Source organism: Rhincodon typus, chromosome 15 (assembly GCF_021869965.1).
Source record: "Rhincodon typus isolate 14 chromosome 15, sRhiTyp1.1, whole genome shotgun sequence".
Taxonomy (NCBI): Eukaryota; Metazoa; Chordata; class Chondrichthyes; order Orectolobiformes; family Rhincodontidae; genus Rhincodon; species Rhincodon typus.
Window position 1 is genome coordinate 25,672,546 of NC_063346.1, and position 19,377 is coordinate 25,691,922.

General features: G+C 38.3%; 1 protein-coding gene across 2 annotated transcripts in view; it reads right to left on the reverse strand.

Annotated features, from left to right (window-relative positions):
- Nucleotides 1–19,377, reverse strand: part of ctu2 (cytosolic thiouridylase subunit 2 homolog (S. pombe)) — a 30,539-nt gene that overhangs the window by 9,633 nt on the left and 1,529 nt on the right. Inside the window, exons 2-12 of one of the 2 annotated variants that reach the window (XM_020536307.2) lie at nucleotides 15,736–15,810; nucleotides 13,243–13,321; nucleotides 12,218–12,277; nucleotides 10,782–10,842; nucleotides 8,337–8,446; nucleotides 7,823–8,190; nucleotides 6,215–6,350; nucleotides 4,243–4,374; nucleotides 2,196–2,287; nucleotides 954–1,054; nucleotides 460–634 (exon numbers count right to left, since the gene is read on the reverse strand). In XM_020536307.2, coding sequence (XP_020391896.2) covers nucleotides 460–634; nucleotides 954–1,054; nucleotides 2,196–2,287; nucleotides 4,243–4,374; nucleotides 6,215–6,350; nucleotides 7,823–8,190; nucleotides 8,337–8,446; nucleotides 10,782–10,842; nucleotides 12,218–12,277; nucleotides 13,243–13,321; nucleotides 15,736–15,810 — 1,389 coding nt within the window. The remainder of the gene's footprint in view (nucleotides 1–459; nucleotides 635–953; nucleotides 1,055–2,195; nucleotides 2,288–4,242; nucleotides 4,375–6,214; nucleotides 6,351–7,822; nucleotides 8,191–8,336; nucleotides 8,447–10,781; nucleotides 10,843–12,217; nucleotides 12,278–13,242; nucleotides 13,322–15,735; nucleotides 15,811–19,377) is intronic. The other variant, XM_020536308.2, reaches the window with a different exon arrangement.

Here is a 19,377-nt window from a genome sequence, read left to right on the forward strand (position 1 = left end):
AAGACGAGATGTAACTGCAAGCTCAGCTCAAATAGGTGATGTGGGTTGCAGAAGTTCCAGTCTAGTCTAGCCAGGGAACAGCTGGAATCAGTGAATAGGGAACAGAGACTGTAATAAGTACTAAAGAAAATATCTTCGGTTTTCTCAATATCAAATAATGGAAGCTTCTGCTCATTCTGTACTGAACGGTTCTCATCTCTATTCCTGCTGTTAAGATTTACATTTATTTTGATACACTACACAGATCTGAAGAATTTTAAGTTATAACTGATGAACTGCAGCATAGTTTCATTAGCTATTATACTTGAACAGGAACAGAATTCAAAAATCAAAAGCAAGGAAAGCTTTCACATTGACCTAACTTTTTGACTTGATTACTATGAGGTTCACAATCAGCAAAAGTTGTACTTTTTTGCAGCTTTGATTCCAAAAGGCACTGAATTGTTTGTAAGGACCTACCTGTCCGTTGAATGGCATGCTTCAGAGGGTGCGCCACGGCATTTTCCTTTCTCTTCATCTCCGTCACCACCACAGCAGGATGGTTCAGTAGCCTCTTTAACAAACATGTGGTCAGGAGACTGCTTGAGCGATAGTCTTTCTGATATTAGGGTAGCATGAAATGCTGAGGCTCTCTCTTGAGAAAATAACAAATTCAGTGATTTTTAAATAGCTAATTATGAAACTTACACTGCCACGTAAGTGATATTTGTTAACCTACACAAGTAAATCCAACAATTCATCCACCTTCTGCATTTCTGAATTATGAACTCATTTGTGTGTGTTGGAAAATCACTAGTGAATAGAAATTTTCAACTGCAAAGACATCCAGCCCTCTTTCCAAATTCAGAGAAAAGAATCAAATAAAGAAACATTAGATAATACCTCATCATTGTTAATGTCTGTACAGAATCCATTGACAGCATTCAAATACAGTATTAATATTTCTGTCATACCTACTTTAGTGTCCATAGCACAGAGACACAGCAGACATTTATCTGTTTGCTCAGCACCACAGTTGTAGTCAGATGAAACTGTATTCAGCTTCTCACTGGTCCTAGAAGAAAAAAATAGTCTTTAACTGAGAATATATAAACTATTATGACATATATACATCTTTCTTTGCTACGTATAACTTGACACGAATTAGTAATGAAATATAAAATTTGCAAGGGACACTCCTACTTCAGCCATGTGTTGGATTATCTTTGAGGTCCCACTTATCTATTGTATTTCTAATCTCAAGCAGAGTGTTAAATCTTCAATGTCATATGAGGGCTAAAGTCATCCGAGCATAAAAAATTAAAATACGTGGAGTCTCCTGTCCACTCATCTTTGTGCAATGGATAACTTTCAGCTGACATTGGTACTGGCAGCTACAGAAGTAGGCACACCCCTAAAACCAAGCTGCTCCAGTACTGCTAGAATTCTGACAGCTAACCAGTAATACGGAAAATTGACCAAATCTGATCTGTCCAGAAAAAGCATGACAAATTCAACTTGCCCAATTATTGCCCCATCTACCTAAACTCAATCATTAACAAAATGATAGAAACTGTAATTTACCATGTTATCAAGTACAAATACTGATCAATAACCTGCTCACCAATGCTCAGTTTGCATTCTGTCAGCAACATTCACTCCAGACTTCACTGGCTCCAAACAAAGACAGAAGAGTTAAATACTAGGGATGAGAGTGACTGCCCTTGGCATCAATGTAATGTCAAATTCCAGTAAAATTGAAGTCAACAGGAATCAAGGAGAATGTTCCCCACTAGTTGGGATCACTATTCCTTCTCTAGAGGTGAAAACTCGAATTCCCTCCCTAACAGTACTATTGTTGTACCTACATCAAGTGAACTGCAGCAGTCTGACTATCACCTTTAAGGGAAATTAGGGATGTAAAATAAATGTCAGCTTCACCAGTGATGCCCGCATCCCATAACCAAATTTTAAAATATGATGTGGGAGTGGGCTACATCTCTCGGATGCAGTGTTGCAAAACCTTAGAAGAATAACAAAGTGGGAAAATCTTGGAATGAAAAGAATAAGGATAGCATACTTTACTTATTTAAAAATTAGATAGTTCAGAAGCATGTTAAAAATCACACTATTTACTACATATTCTTAGAAGTTTGGAAATACATTTACTTACTACATATATATTATTGCACATCAGAACGTAGCACAATTCTTACCTATAAACAGTGCTTACAGTGGATGGGAAATCACTCTGTAATTTATTCACAAAACTCTCGGTCAGTCTATGGATGCTAGCTTTATCGTTGGCCTGGTAGAAAAAAATTGAACAGATTTTATCATAAGGATAAAACCAATAATCTTTTAGTAAAACTCTTATTTTCCTACTAAACTCAACTATCCAGGCTCTGATTCAAATGTAGACTTAACAGTACAATTCTGAACAGCAAGCTGGGTCATATTGAGAGTGCAATCAGCGCAGTATATGGGTTTTGGGCTTCATAAACAGAACAATTGTGTGCAAAAGCAAAAAAGCTATACTAAACTTCATTAACTCTCTGGTTAGTTTATAACTAGCTTATTGTATTCAGTTCTGGACACCATTCTTTGTGAAACTTCAGGATCCTTGAGACAATGTTGGGGAGATTTATCATTATGGCTCCAGGGTAGTGGATTTTAACCAAAAGGTTAGGTTGGAGAAGGTTAAGTTGGTCTCCAGGAAGCAAAGAAGATTGAGGGAAGTTTTTATACAAGATAATGTAAGATTTTGAAATAATTGTGCAGGATGATGAAAGGTTTAGATCGGATGGCAAAAAACCCTTCATTTTATCTGCTCATACAAAGACCATGTGACACAAGTTAAGGTTTTGAAAAACAGATTGCTGTGAAGAACTGTTTAAATGCAGAAAAGGCTAATAAACTGGAAATGTTTCCTAAGAGAATAATCAAGAACTGGTGGCAGAAGCAGAAACAAGCAATTTCAAAATGAAACTGAATGGCACTTCAGGAAGTAAACTTGCAAGGCTACAGGCATAGAGTGGGGAAATGTGATTGAGTGGATTGCTCCACAGAATGTTCGCATAACAGCTTGAATAGCCTCCTTCTGTGTCAAAATAATAAGATATCAATTTTCTGTAAAACTACCAAGCAAAAATGTCAGTATGCAGATATAGGAAGGCAAATGGAATGTTGTCATTTATTGCAAGGTAAACACAATGTGAAAACAGGGAAGTTTTGCCACAATTATAAAGAGTATTGTAGACCATATCTGAAATACTGTGTACAATTTTAATCTCTTTGTTTAAGAAAGGATATAAAAACACGAGAAGCAGTTCAGAGAAAGTTCACTCAACTGATATCTGGGTTGGGAGGGATCATCTTATGAGGAAAGACTGAATAGTGCTTATGTGTATCCATTGGAGCTTAGAGGAATTAAAAGTGATCTTTTGAAATTCACAGGAGTTTGAGGGTACTTGATAGGCTGGATGCTGAAAGGATGTTTCTCTTTATGGGAGAGATACAACTAGGGACAGAATCTCAAAATAGGGGATTGCCCTTTCAAAACATCAAGCATCTTTGAACTCTCTTCTTCAGAGAATGATGGTGGCAAGGACGTTGAATATCGTCAAAGCAATTTTTGACTAACGAGAGTTAAAAACATGTGGAATAGAGGCCACAATCAGATTGGCCATGATCTTATTAAACAGCAAGGCAAGCTCAAAGAGACAAAAGTGCCTACTCCTCCTCCTTATTTACATGTTCATAAATTAAAGGGTAATGAGTACATGTGACTTTTTTTTCAAACACCCAGTTTAAAACTTTCCCATTAATCTTGATAATAGGTGATTCCTTCTTATAATTATGTAAATATCCTAAAAATCCAGGTAACATAATTTGCCAACTTGTATTGCAGCAAAAACTGTTTGAGATTGAGATATTACTGTATAAACAGTAATCACGTCCCTCTGCTACTTTAACAAAGATGGCAATCTATTTGAAATATTAGGTTAACTATGAGGTGGGGTAGTTAACAACATTTTAAGAAACTAATTTGAAAATTATTTTGTATATGAACATATTCCCTTGTTCTTAACTGTATTTGATATCTTAAACAAAATTATTCTGAAATTTCTTCTCTTGGATATCACAAAAAATCTAAAATACACTATACATGTACATTTTGTATATGTGTTTTGCTAAACGTTAAACGTTAAACGAATATAACAAACAGGACATTGTAGCCATCAAGTAAATCAATCATCTCACCTTTGTATCTAAAGCTGGAGTGAAAATATTTGGAACATCAAAAAGCTTATTGTAGAAGGCAATTTCTTTAGATGAGTACTCCCTCATTGGGCGTACTATCATGATATCTCCATAACGATTATCTGAGAAACCCTATGTTCAGAAAAGAATGATATTTGGAAACAATTTCCTACATAATGGTTTAAAAGCTAACACGTCAGTAAATATTTTGTTTGAGAATCAGTCACAATATAATGTTAAATGAAGTACAGAATTTCAACAGATAAAGTTATGCTAGTACAATTTACCACACGGGGAAAGTTCTGTTGGGTAAAGTATGAGACATTCTTATTTATATCCTCAATTAATGATTTAGACAGCCACAGATAAATGTTACAATTTTTCACGAGTGATTCTTAAATCAATAAGCACACTTGAGTCATTTTTTTAAAAATCTTTTCATTCATCAGATCACCACTTTAACAGCTGCTATAATAGAACAAACAACCCTGCAGTAGCAATGTAAACAAAAACAATGTACATGCCAAGAAATAAAAATAATCCATACACTGTGGGTGCTGTCTGGATTACTTCAAGACATAGATTAATACATCACATTGACAAGGTGCCGCACAGGAGGCTGCTGAGTAAGATACGGGCCCAAGGTGTTAGAGGCAAGGTGCTAGCATGGATAGATGATTGGTTGTTTGACAGAAAGCAGAGAGTGGGGATAAAAGGGTCTTTCTCAGGATGGCAGCCGGTGACAAGTGGTGTTCCGCAAGGGTCAGTGTTGGGACCATAACTTTTCACTTTATACATTAATGATCTAGATGAAGGAACTGTGGGCATTCTGGCTAAGTTTGCAGACGATACAAAGATAGGTAGGGGGCAGGTAGTATTGAGGAGGTGGGGAGGCTGCAGAGGATTTGGACAGGTTAGGAGAGTGGGCAAAGAAGTGGCAGATGGAGTACAATGTGGGAAAGTGAGAGGTCATGCACTTTGGTAAGAAGAATAAAACCACGGACTATTTTCTAAATGTGGTGAAAATTCAGAAGTCTGAAGTGCAAAGAGACTTGGGAGTTCTAGTCCAGGATTCTCTCAAGGTAAACTTGCAGGTTGAGTCAGTAGTCAGGAAGGCAAATGTAATGTTGGCATTTATTTTCAGAGGACTTGAATATAAAAGCAGGAATGTACTACTGAGGCTTTATAAGGCCCTGGTCAGGCCACATTTGGAGTATTGTGTGCAGTTTTGGGCCCCATATCTCAGGAAGGATGTACTGGCCCTGGAGCAGGTTCAGAGGAGCTTCACAAGAATGATCTCAGGAATGGAAAGTTTAACATATGAGGAACGTTTGAGGACTCTGGGACTATGCTCATTGGTGTTTAGAAGGATGAGGGGGGGATCTAATTGAAACCTACAGAATACTGAATGGCCTGGACAGAGTCAATATAGAGGAAGATGCTTCCATTGGTAGGAGAGATTAGGACCCAAGGGCACAGCCTTAGAGCAAAGGCAAGACCTTTTAGAACGGAGATAAGGAGAAACTTCTTCAGCCAGAGAGTGGTGAATCTATGGAATTCACTGCCACAGAAGGCTGTAGAGGCCAGGTCATTGAGTACATTTAACACTGAGATAGATAGGTTCTTGATTATCAAGGGGATCAAGGGTTATGGGGAGAAAGCAGGAGAATGAGGTTGAGGAACTTATCAGCCATGATCAAATGGCGGAGCAGACTCGATGGACCAAATGGCCTAATTTCTGCTCCTATGTCTTATGGTTTTCCTTCAAATATGGTTTGTAAATTTAACATTTGTCAGATTAAACAGTTTCCCTATAAAATCTAACCAAAGTCATAGTTACATCCAGGCATTCACAATACACATGTTTTTCAACAGAACGTTTCAAAATAAAACTTGGCATTGATTAATTAGCCGAAATATTCATCTTTCAAAGTACACTTTAAAATAAATTACGGTTTGCTTTACTCCTTACTGTATCAACAGCAAGTGAGGCTCCACGTCCTAATGAAATATTAGTCAGAAGTTTTACTGCCAGTCGGGTACAGCTGTCTCCCATCATTATTTTTGTGTAACCTTTGATCCTTGCGGTATACAACAGCAGATGATGTCTGTTGAAAAATTTTGTTTAAGAGATGTAAAACCTACAAAGACCAGAAAAAAGAACTATCTACAAAAAAAAAGCTCAATCAAAATGAACCAATTTCAGAAGTAATTCTTATGCAAACGTTGGACAAGAATACAACATTTGAATGAAACTCACAGCATTGCACTTTAGAAACAGTACTCTGATTCTAACTGCAGTCTGCACAAGCAAAGTAAACATCACAGCTCAATAGCACAGTGTGTGTTAGTTTTTATAGCCATTCAGGTTTAAATGTAAAACCAGCAAGAAACATCTGAGTTCCATCTATATCACAAAAGGTTTCATATTACTTTTCTACACTATGGAAATGACTACACATATAAAAGCATTTCATAGACCGAGTTGTTTTGGGCATCTCCTGATGCTTTGAAAGATCTTTTTCCATTTTAGGTCGCCTGTTGGAAATGATTGAACAAGATGCTAGAACAAGCAACTTGGGCCTTAACATTGGATTATCACTGTCTGAACAATTCTGTTTGAAAGTGCACTTTAACAAGTGCTGAGTCATGAATGGATTTACCTCAGCAGTGATGTACAAATGGTTGCTTAACTTAATGCTCAACTGTCCAAATTCTCAAAGACTGGTCACTTTAGCAGCATATCAGAGAATCTACACACGTGCAACAAATCCTACAGAATGGTCAGCAGCTTTCGGAAAGATGGGTACAGAGTTAAAAATGGTTATAGAAATGGATTAGAAAGGGTACAGAGGACTTTTACCAGGATGGTATTGTAAATGAGGGATTCATCTCTATTCAGTTAAAAAGGTTCTCCTGAGAACTGGAAAGGTTAAGAGGTGACCTGGCAGAGAGAGGGAGAAGTTATTCCCCCTGGCAAGTGGGTCAATAAGCCAAGATCACAAATTTGAATTCACTGGCAAAGATCTAAATGGAAAATGAAAATTTTTCTCAGTTATCAGGATCTGGAATACTGTACATGAAAAGGTGCTGGAAGCGGTTTCCAAAAATAAATCTGAAAGGGAGTTGGTCAGGTATCTGAGATCATGTAATTTCCATGGCTTGACAAAAAGCAGCCTCAAGTAACTTAGCACATTGTGCTTTCAAACAGCTATCACAGGCATGACCAGCTAATTGTCCACTTTCTATATTGTAAATTTCTACAATTCTATGAAAATCAGAGACAAAATATAAGTAAAAGGTTGTCATTGAATAGAGACTACCACTCATTTCAATTGATTTTATATGAGGTACATTTTACTGCTTCTAACAAATAAGACACTGGCCAATTATTGCTGAAATTTTGATTGTAGATAGAGCATTATCCATTTTGAGCAATATGAACAAAATAGGATAACAACGTATGAAGTCAATGAAAGTAGAAATGTCAATTTTGGGGATTACTGTAACAAATTATGACCCAATTTTAAAGGCATAACATTAAGGTCTATGAAGAAACATCAAAGATTTCTTTTTTTACCGTAACGTTTGCAGCAATTCCTCTTTAGCAGTCAGTGTCTTTATCGAACTGAACAGTTCTTTTATTGCCTCAGTTTGTGTCAAGTTAAATGGCCACTTTCCACTGGTGGAAGCTTCTGTGAAGGTGTTTCCAGTATTTTCTTTACTAAAAAGGTCACAGATATTGAACTGAGCAAGTTTTGTTTGAACCTGTTCTTCTGTATCTGTGACATTCAACTGCTCCACAACTGTAGGTCTTTGCTCTGTCTGACTAAGTGTCTCTCGCTGCTTTTGTAGGAAACCATCCACTGCCTCTTTATAATTCTCACCATGATGACTTGCTGGGCTGGAGGAAACACTCTGTAGCATGGAATTAGGCAATTTGAACACCTATAGAACAAAAGCAGTCAAGGTAAGAAATAAAAATTTTCTATAAATGACATCAATTTCACTCGTGATTTAAAAAAACCTCAGGCTCTATTTCTGAAACTTCTATAATGTCTGAATTTTGAAAATACTTTGGAAAAAAACAATACCTCCTCCAAATAGACTATATAGTAGGGGAATCCCGAAGTCTGGAATATGGCTTCCAGCTGCGTTAAAGTTGCCCTTCTTTCTTCTAGACTCCTACCACACACTGCTCCCTCTGTAGAAGGGACATGAAACAAACGTTAACAATTTTCCTTTTATGTGAAGCAAGTGTTGATGCATACACATTCACAAACATTGGCTTGCCTAGTTCATTTTTACCACTGCAACATTGCCTGCCTCAATTCACTGCACAATTACTCTCTGTGCCTAATGCAGACAATAGAGAATATAACAAATATGAAAAGGTTAGAGGATCACAAAAAAATTGGGGAGCAAAACAAAACTACAAAGGTAAATTTATCAAGGAATTTAAATATTGCAGTGTTCTACAAACAATGGCTCAGATATTTCGATCAGGGTCAGACACCCTATTTCTGACCCTGATGGAGTTTACAGTTCCCTACTTACCTTCAAGTGTCTTCTGTGCTGGAGATTCCTGGGCAGAGGTATCCTGTTATAAATATGACCTGGAATCCACAAAATTAGCAGCACAGAAGATCTTCATAGAAACTTTCCTAGCCCTTTTGCAGCAGTCAGTGTACCAAGTTTTATGGTTTAAATGACCAGCAGCATAACCAGCCACTCTGACATGTCCTGTGAAAGGGTAATCACACAAAGCAAGCGTGGGATTAGAATGGCAGTCAGTCAGGTTTTTTTTGTGGGGTCATGGTAAAGAGGGCCAGGTGGATGATGAGGGGTACAGGGCCAGATGAGCAAGACTCTAGGTGGATGAATGAATGCTTAAGGGGAAATCTGGGTGGGAAGATTGGGGAATCCAGTTTGGGATAACAGTTTATTCCAACAGGTGGGGATTGGCTTCGGAACTGGTGTGTAGGGTACCAGGTGTAACATTTCAAAGGTTTTGTCATGATGAAGGTGTGTGTCTGGTGCAGCATGTTTGTTGGTAGGGCTCTCGAGGATCAGGAATAGTGTAGTTGAGGGGCTCAATTTAATACTTACCCAAGTGTGAGATTATGCTTTTAATCCTCTAATTCTTCCTGGGTAACTAAGTCCAGAGTTTCTGACTTTAAGAAGTTCACGCGGAGTGTTCCAGACACAGGCACATTCCTGATTAGAAGTTTCAATTTCCCAGGCAATTTCCATGTAGTCTGCACTACACAGCCTCGATACTCAACTCCAGACTGCATTGCTCCAATGACTCTCTGGTCATTGGAATATCTGGACCATAAAGAACAAGACAACCAAGCAACACACCAGATACACTCAGATAGTGACAACAAAATAGTGGAAATATTGAAGTTACTTTGTCACAGTATTTACTGTGGAAACCAATAACTTGGACAAGACATTCGAGGAAATCTAAAAAGATGTCAGCACACACAATACAGAAAAGGAAGAGATAGTTAAGAAAATAGCAAAAAACTTAAAAGATAAGACCCCTGGACCTGATGAGCACTAATTCTCATGACACTGCAGAGATTGAACATCTAATCTGCTTGGGAGGTAGCTATTGGAGGCTGGATATCCTGACTTGGGGGGTGGTACCAGAATCTGCAAACTCAGGCAACTAATAACATGAGTCATGCAAAATAGCCTAATGGATTCCAGAGCTGAAGGAGGCAGGCATCCCATGACTTCCTCCATTGAGGACCTTCTGCCTTCTCAATGTTAAATTCCAGTCTATGTAGCACTTCTGTTCTTCAGCCCTGGTCTAGCTTTAGTCCTATTCTCGCTCTCTAATTTCATAAGATCATAAGAAATAGGAATGTGATTAGGCCACTCGGATTTTTGAGCATGCTTTGAGAATAAATAAGACAATGGATGATCTTATTGTGGTCTTAACTGCTACTTTCTTGTTGAACCTCAAAACCCTTAACTCTGCTATCAATCAAAAAAAACTAACAAACAACCTTTAAAGATCTAGCCTCCATGGTGCTGTGGAAGAGAATTCCTAAGACACGCAATCCTCTCAGAGAAGAAATTTATCATCATTTTTGTACATCCATCCGAATTTAACACTTTGGAACTTTCTCTCCAATCTTTTACTGCTTTGCTACCTCTTCCCACTCCTTCAAAAACCTTTACCTCTTTGTTCAAGTCTTTTTAGAACAACTGCAATGTTTAGATCACCAGAATACAGAATTTTTGTTTAAACTTTGATGATTCTTTAATGTCTCATGTTTAATGTGATAAATCCCTTTATTTTGGCTTTGATATTAATCACACTAAATTCAATAAACCAATGGCCACCTATCAATGTTCCTTCTCTATCCCTACAAAGTCAGATGTTGTATTGAGTACCACAATCTTTATCAATAATTAGTGATCAATAGTTATATTACATCAAATTTCAGTTGAAAAATGAAAACAAAGAGCTGAAACTACCTATATGTCCATTATATAAAATGTCAAAGTAGGCAATGACGCACCATCTATATGGACTATCCCAGGACAAAAACGTAACTTCTTTGGAGCCTCTCGACATAAACCCTAAAAGAGAAACAACAGTTAATTAGAATTATCTGATATAAATCTATTTGATTAACAATATAACTTTATTTAAAGCAAAATTATGCAGCTTTTTTTTTAGAACTGTACAAATTAACAGTAATTTCATCTTCCTTTTATCAAAATTTCAAAGTAACAATGTACTACACACAATGACAACAGCTGGTTAACTTTATGCTGAATCAAATTTCTGAATTAACCAACTTTAGTTGCAATATTCTATTTAAATACACAATCAAATTTTAACAACACTAACAGGAAATAGAGTGTTGTAGCATCTGCTGTTCTACTTGATATACATTAATGGCTTAGACTAAAGTATACAAGGCACAATTTCAAAATTTGCAGATGACAAAACTTAGTGTGGTGAATTGCAAGAAGATTGTTGATAGAAGTCTGAGGATATAAACAGGTCAGAGGAATGAGAAGATATACCTGACACAGGTAAAACATTTTTGAAGGAAAACCAAGGAAAGGCAATGTAAATGCCTCTATTCTAAAGGGGCTTCAATACAAAGGCAACAGAGGTATATGTGGACAAATCATTGAAGGTCGCAGGCAATGTTGAGAAAGCAGTTAAACAGATACAGAGGATCCTAGGCTATACAAGTGGAAGCATAGAATCCAAAAGCAGGGATGTTATGGCGAAACTTTAGAAACACTAATCAGGCCTTAACTGGAGCACTGTATTCAATTCTTAGCACTAGATGTGTGAATGCTTCTGCACGATCCAAAAAGGATTCAAGAAAATGGTTGCAGAGATGGGGGACTTAGAAACAAAAAGACTTTAAAGTTATTTGATACAGACATTCAAAATCAAGTTGACTGTAAGTGATGAACAAAGCAAAACAATGTGACAAGAAACAGACCACACAGATTTAAGATCATTGGTAAATAAATCCACAAGTGACATGAGAATTTTTATTCATAAAGTGGCTACGATTTTAAATACTATGCACTGCCTGAAGGGGTGCTGAGGTAGATGCAATCTTCACTTTCAAAACAGAATTAAATAAGCACCTGAATGGAAGACACAGTGCTACGGGGATAGGTGGAAGAACGAGACTAGCTAAGTTGTTCCAACAGAAAGCCAGTACGGGCACGCTGGGAATAGGCATGTTCTGTGATGTATCCATCCTACAATTCTAAAACGTTAACAAATACTCTAAACTGACAGAAAAATGTTGGGATTACAAATCAATCAATAACACTTAAAAAGTACTGCATTGACAATTATCTATGACCGAAGGATGCAGTACCCTAAACATTAAGAAATTATTGTTAATGATTTACTTTAGCACATGTAGACCACTGTTGAGAAAGGAAGCTAAGTTTGATATTATTTGTAATACAGTACCTCTTGAACCTGGCACAGCATTGCACTAGATGTGGGACCACCTGATAAAGCCAGTAAGACCTATATGAAAATTATCAAAAAGAATTAAGGACAGAAACATGGATATTTCCAACCATTCCTACGAAGTTCTGCCAACTGGCAGTTCAGAAATTGCAGAGCGCCTTCAGGCAATCTAACTTTGAATTAACAATTTCATGATTGGCAGATTCTAACTTCTTTTTCAGAAGTGAGTTTATATCCAGTTCAACATATGAAATAATTTCATACAACACCATAGACACCAGCAGTATGCTGTCTCACAGGGACCGGGTTCAATTTCAGCCTTGGGCAATGGGAGTTTGCATGTTCTCTCCGTGTCTGTGTGGATTTCCTTTGGGTGCTTTCCTTTCTTCACACAGCCAAAGATGTGCGGGTTAGGTGGATTGACTACTCCACAAAAAAAAAAATCGCCCCGTAGTGTCCAAGGATGTGCAGGTTAGGTGGGTTAGCCATGGTAAAAACTCCATGCAGGGTTACGAGGATGGGGTGGGGCTGGTGGGTCTGGGTGGGATGTTTTTCGGAGGGTCGGTGCAGACTTGATGGGCCAAACAGCCTCTTTCTGCACTGTAGGATTTTTGTAACTTCTGGCACTGAAAGATACCATTCAGCCCATTGCATCTGCATCAATTTTTCCCACAATGAATAAAATCATATTGGTGATGTTCAATAATGCAGCTCCCCTAACAGCTACTACATTTCTAGCTTATCTCAATTCTGATAAAAGGTCAGAGCTGAAATGTTAACTTTTTCTCCCTCCATAAATGTGACCTAACTTTAGAATTTCCAGCATTTTTTTACTACAATTCAGTAACTCCTGTTGAAAAGCATTAGGTTCAACTTTAATAGCCACATTTCTAATTTAACAGCTAATCAAGTCCTCAACCTGGCTGTGTAATAAAAAGTTTATTGTATTAAATCCAGACTAGGATATTTTCTTTCATAAAAATGCAAGCTTTAAAGCAAATATCCATCTTTGCATTACCTACCTGCTCTCCTGGAAAAATTAAGCGGGTCTTCCCTAGCATGGCACGGAATTTGTGTACAAAATATTCTTTGAAGCAGGATCTGAGAGAGAAGGTACATAACCAATAACCCGTGGTTAGCTGTAGCATTCTGGACTTTCAGGTACTTCTAATGCCATTATTCAACAATTACAATTAAACTAGACAAAATATGCAGTATAAAAATGGAAAGTTTACTTGATTTTTTTCATGCACACAATGTGGGTGTTATTGGTAAGATCAGCATTTAGCCAGAAACAATTGGACTTAAGAAGAAGTTTGTGAATTGCCTTCTTGAATACAACAGAGGACTGGCAAACGCTAAGCCATTTCAATGGCATTAAGCATCAACCACATTATTGGAGTCATATATAAGCCAGTTAAGGATGGCAGAGTTCCTTTCCTAAAAGGTCATGGTGAATCAGATGGGTTTTTAATAATCCAGTAATTACATGGACACTATTATTATATTAGCTTTTTAATCTAATTTCATTTAATAAATTAAAATCTCCAGCTGCCACGGTGGGATTTAAACTGTATCCAAATTACTACTCTAGGTCTCTAGATTGATAGTTTAGTAATATAGCCACTATGTTATCCTATCCTTTATTTAGGCCTACACTTTGGTGAAAATTTTCTCTAGGTATCCTTTCAAAATCTTTATAAATTTGAATTCCGTAACATTGTGTTCCAGAGAAAGCCATAATTTTGAAACCTTTATTGAAAACTCTTGATATCCTTATAAATTTACATTCTACCCTTTTCCTACTTCCAATATGTTTCCCATCATTCAGCATACAGGACTGCACACTATACTCAAGTTATGATCTAACCAATTATCTGTACAAACAAAACATGATTTCCTTTTTAGGAAATGTAACATTTCCACTTCTAAAACTCATTCGTAAGACCATGAGAAACCAAAACACAAGTAACTCATATGCTCCCCCAAGTCTGGTTCACCACTTTTTTGCTAAATGGCCAAACCATAATCCCAAGATCATGATGTCTAGTTCTAGACTATCCACAGAATAATACAACCTCTTATTATATACTGTCAAGTCCTAAACATTTTATAGAATTATGAGATCACCTCTTCTTCCTCTTAATTCCAGAAAGTACAAGTTTATTCCACTTACTCTCTTTCCATTGGATGTCCTCTCATCCGAGGAAATTCTGTTGCAACTCTCAACAGAGTTATGAAAACATACTGTACACTCCAGATGTTGTCTCAAACTTTGTAACTGCAGCAAGATTTCACTAATTTCATATTTGTAAAGACCATGTTTCTTTATTTTTCTATGTATTTTTAATTAGGGACTGAAATGGAAAAGAACTGTTTTAAAAACCAAGGACCGCTGACAGATTACTGCATATTATTGAAAGCAAGAAACCTGAAACGCATTGTAAGCACTACTTACACACCTGCTTGTTCAAGTAGTAGTTGACGTATAGTTTGCAGATGAGCTGGAGCTGAGGGTGTGTGCTAATGAAGATTCAGCCAGAAACAAGCAGCTGATTTATCTGGGAACTAGTGACCTGTTCTGTGACGAAAACTTCTGCCTGCCAACACTGTATAATTGGTTCTCAGATAGCTGGAGAGTGTTTAGGGCTATGAACACGAGAGGTGGAAGTGGTCAGATCTCCACCAGCTCAGTTCTTAGTTTGAAAATCAATAACATCCATTTTCTTACACTGAGTTTAATTTGCCATAGTTTTGACCATTCACAATCAAGCAACATTTCCATCTGCAATGCATAGAATTCAATATCTTTAGAACATTGTCAAACTTGGATGGAAAGCTTTATATCAATTAACAACTTTAGGATAGAGTGATTATCTGAGGACCCAGCATGGATCCTTGCAGGACATATCCTGCAAATTAGAATATCTGTCCATTATCCTTATTGTCTGCCCCCTTCCGCTCATCGAAGATCCTGATGAGGCAAAGAATTTGCATCTGATTTCATTACCTTCAACTTTAGCTAATGAAGAACTTTACCAAATGCTTGCTGAAAGTCCTTGTAATCTTGTAACACTCTTCTATCTGCTTCTTTTACCACTTCTTTTCAAACTTCAATAAGATTCTTCAAACATGGCTTACACCTTTAAAAATTCCTACCACTCTGTCCAAATCAGCTTAAAAATTTCAAAGTCTTCATACCTTTAATTGTTTAGGTGAGGAATTTCCAACAACAGACGCAAGATTAGCTGATCCTTCCTTCACTTTTCTCAACTTTTAAGTTTTTAAATTTAGTATTCAATCTATTTATATTATTGGTAACATCCATTATCCTTAGTGGAAATATATTCAACTGGATTTAAGGCATACGTTCAACATTACCTAAATAAATATTGCAACAGGCTAGAGGGGCTGAAAGGCCTATTCCTGTCCTGATATTCCTTTGAATTGACAACTGACATCCCCAAGAAAATTTATTGCTTTAGAATTTGTAAGTGCATATATTGGGTACTTACTTACAAAATGCATCGCCAACTCGAATGACCAACACTGCAGACGTGTCCTTACACTTCATACACTTCTGTGCAACACTGCAGGAAAATTCATATTATAAAATAATAAAAAACGTATTTAGAGATTTCCTATGAACTTTTTCTGTACAATTCAAATCTGGATAAATGGTTCAAATTGACACAGTAAGCAGTTAGTCTGACACAGAATAATTGGTAACTGAAGAAAAGGACAACGTAATGAACACTTTACAACTGAAAAAAAAACATGTAATTTTTCTAGTGATCTAGTGATTTCTAGTTTTTAAAATCACTTCTCCACAATCAAAATCAAATACTCCATAATGATTACTATATAGTGGGTTTGTGAAAGGCTTCAGCACTGAACTCTGGGTTAGAACTTTCCCACACAAAGGCTAATGAAAATCAGGAACTCACTCCCCCCAAAGACTGTTTGCGCTAAATCCATTAGGGTCTTCAATACAGAGATGGATGTTTTTGTTTGTGTCCTTTACAGTAAAGATCCGATCTGAATATTTAGCAAAAAGAGCAAAGTAACTGCTTCTTCCAAGCGTTTTTATCTAAACTGTTGGACGTAAATTGCAAAGATGATTCTGGATAGAAGGATTGCAAAGATGATTCTGCATAGGAGCAAAAGTAACAGGGTAGCTGTTATGGGGGACTTTAACTTTCCAAATATTGACTGGAAACGCTATAGTTCGAGTACTTTAGATGGGACAGTTTTTGTCCAATGTGTGCAGGAGGGTTTCCTGACACAGTATGTAGATAGGCCAACAAGAGGCGAGGCCACATCGGATTTGGTACTGGGTAATGAACCAGGCCAGGTGTTAGATTTGGAGGTAGCTGAGCACTTTGGTGATAGTGACCACAATTCAGTTACGTTTACTTTAGCGATGGAAAGGGATAGGTATATACCGCAGGGCAAGAGTTATAGCTGGGGGAAAGGCAATTATGAGGTGATTAGGCAACATTTAGGATGCATAGGATGGAGAAGGAAACTGCAGGGGCTGGGCACAATTGAAATGTGGAGCTTGTTCAAGGAACAGCTACTGCGTGTCCTTAATAAGTATGTACCTGTCAGGCAGGGAGGAAATGGTAGAGCGAGGGAACAGTGGTTTACTAAAGAAGTTGAATCTCTTGTCAAGAGGAAGAAGGAAGCTTATGCAAAGATGAGGCGTGAAGGCTCAGTTAGGGCGCTTGAGAGTTACAAGTTAGCCAGGAAGGACCTAAAGAGAGAGCTAAGAAGAGCCAGGAGGGGACATGAGAAGTCTTTAGCAGGTAGGATCAAGGAAAACCCTAAAGCTTTCTATAGGTATGTCAGGAATAAAAGAATGACTAGAATAAGATTAGGGCCAGTCAAGGACAGTAGTGGGAAGTTGTGCGTGGAGTCCGAAGAGATAGGAGAGGCGCTAAATGAATATTTTTCATCAGTATTCACACAGGAAAAAGACAATGTTGTCGAGGAGAATACCGAGATACAGGCTATTAGACTAGATGGGATTGAGGTTCATAAGGAGGTGGTGTTGGCAATTCTGGAAAGTGTGAAAATAGATAAGTCCCCTGGGCCGGATGGGATTTATCCTAAGATTCTCTGGGAAGCTAGGGAGGAGATTGCAGAGCCTTTGGCTTTGATCTTTATGTCGTCATTATCTACAGGAATAGTGCCAGAAGACTGGAGGATAGCAAATGTTGTCCCCTTGTTCAAGAAGGGGAGTAGAGACAACCCTGGTAATTACAGACCAGTGAGCCTTACTTCGGCTGTGGGTAAAGTGTTGGAAAGGATTATAAGAGATAGGATTTATAATCATCTAGAAAGTAATAATTTGATTAGGGATAGTCAACACGGTTTTGTGAAGGGTAGCTCGTGCCTCACAAACCTTATTGAGTTCTGAGAAGGTGACCAAACAGGTGGATGAGGGTAAAGCGGTTGATGTGGTGTATATGGATTTCAGTAAAGCATTTGATAAGGTTCCCCATGGTAGGCTATTGCAGAAAATACGGAGGCATGGGATTGAGGGTGATTTAGCGGTTTGGATCAGAAATTGGCTAGCTGTAAGAAGACAGAGGGTGGTGGTTGATGGGAAATGTTCATCCTGGAGTTCAGTTACTAGTGGTGTACCGCAAGGATCTGTTTTGGGGCCACTGCTGTTTGTCACTTTTATAAATGACCTGGATGAGGGTGTAGAAGGATGGGTTAGTAAATTTGCGGATGACACTAAAGTCGGTGGAGTTGTGGATAGTGCGGAAGGATGTTGCAGGTTAAAGAGGGACATAGATAAGCTGCAGAGCTGGGCTGAGAGGTGGCAAATGGAGTTTAATGCGGAAAAGTGTGAGGTGATTCACTTTGGAAGGAGTAACAGGAATGCAGAGTACTGGGCTAATGGTAAGATTCTTGGTAGTATGGATGAGCAGAGAGATCTCGGTGTCCACGTGCATAGATCCCTGAAAGTTGCCACCCAGGTTGATAGCGTTGTTAAGAAGGCGAACGGTGTGTTAGGTTTTATTGGTAGAGGGATTGAGTTTCGGAGCCATGAGGTCATGTTGCAGCTGTACAAAACTCTGGTGCAGCCGCACTTGCAGTATTGCGTACAGTTCTGGTCGCCGCATTATAGGAAGGATGTGGAAGCATTGGAAAGGATGCAGAGGAGATTTACCAGGATGTTGCCTGGTATGGAGGGAAGGTCTTATGAGGAAAGGCTGAGGGACTTGAGGCTGTTTTCGTTAGAGAGAAGAAGGTTAAGAGGTGACTTAATAGAGACATACAAGATGATCAGAGGATTAGATAGGGTGGACAGTGAGCACCTTTTTCCTCAGATGGTGATGGCTAGCACGAGGGGACATAGCTTTAAACTGAGGGGTGATAGATATAGGACAGATGTCAGAGGTAGGTTCTTTACTCAGAGAGTAGTAAGGGCGTGGAATGCCCTGCCTGCAACAGTGGTAGATTTGCCAACTTTAAGGGCATTTAAATGGTCATTGGATAAACATATGGATGATAATGGAATAGTGTAGGTTAGATGGGCTTCAGATTGGTTTCACAGGTCGGCGCAACATCGAGGGCCAAAGGGCCTGTACTGCGCTGTAATGTTCTATGTTCTAAGTTTCTGTCAGGTTGGGAATAAATTATTCGAAAACAACTTCTATTGTTGCATTTGTGGTCAAAGTCCGAATTTCCCATCAAGTATTTTTCCTTTTAACGCGTTTGACAGTACACTTATCCCACCCAGTTCAGTTGTAATGATATACAGCTTTCAGTGAAAGCTATCATATTAGCAAGTTACAGCCTTATTTAAAACATCAGATGATAACGTGAGAGATAGTAGGAACTGCAGATGCTGGAGAATCCGAGACAACAAGGTGCAAGGCTGGATGAACACAGCAGGCCAAGCAGCATCATAGGAGCAGAGAGGCTGACGTTTCGGGCCTAGACCCTTCATCAGAAAAGGGGGAGGGGAAGGGGGTTTTGAAATAAATAGGGAGAGAGTGGGAGGCGGATAGAAGAGGGATAGAGGAGAGGATAGGTGGAGAGGAAACAAACAGGTCGAAGAGGCGGGGATGGGGCCAGGAAAGGTGAGTGTAGGTAGGGAGTTAGGAAGGGGATAGGTCAGTCCAGGGAGGACGGACAGG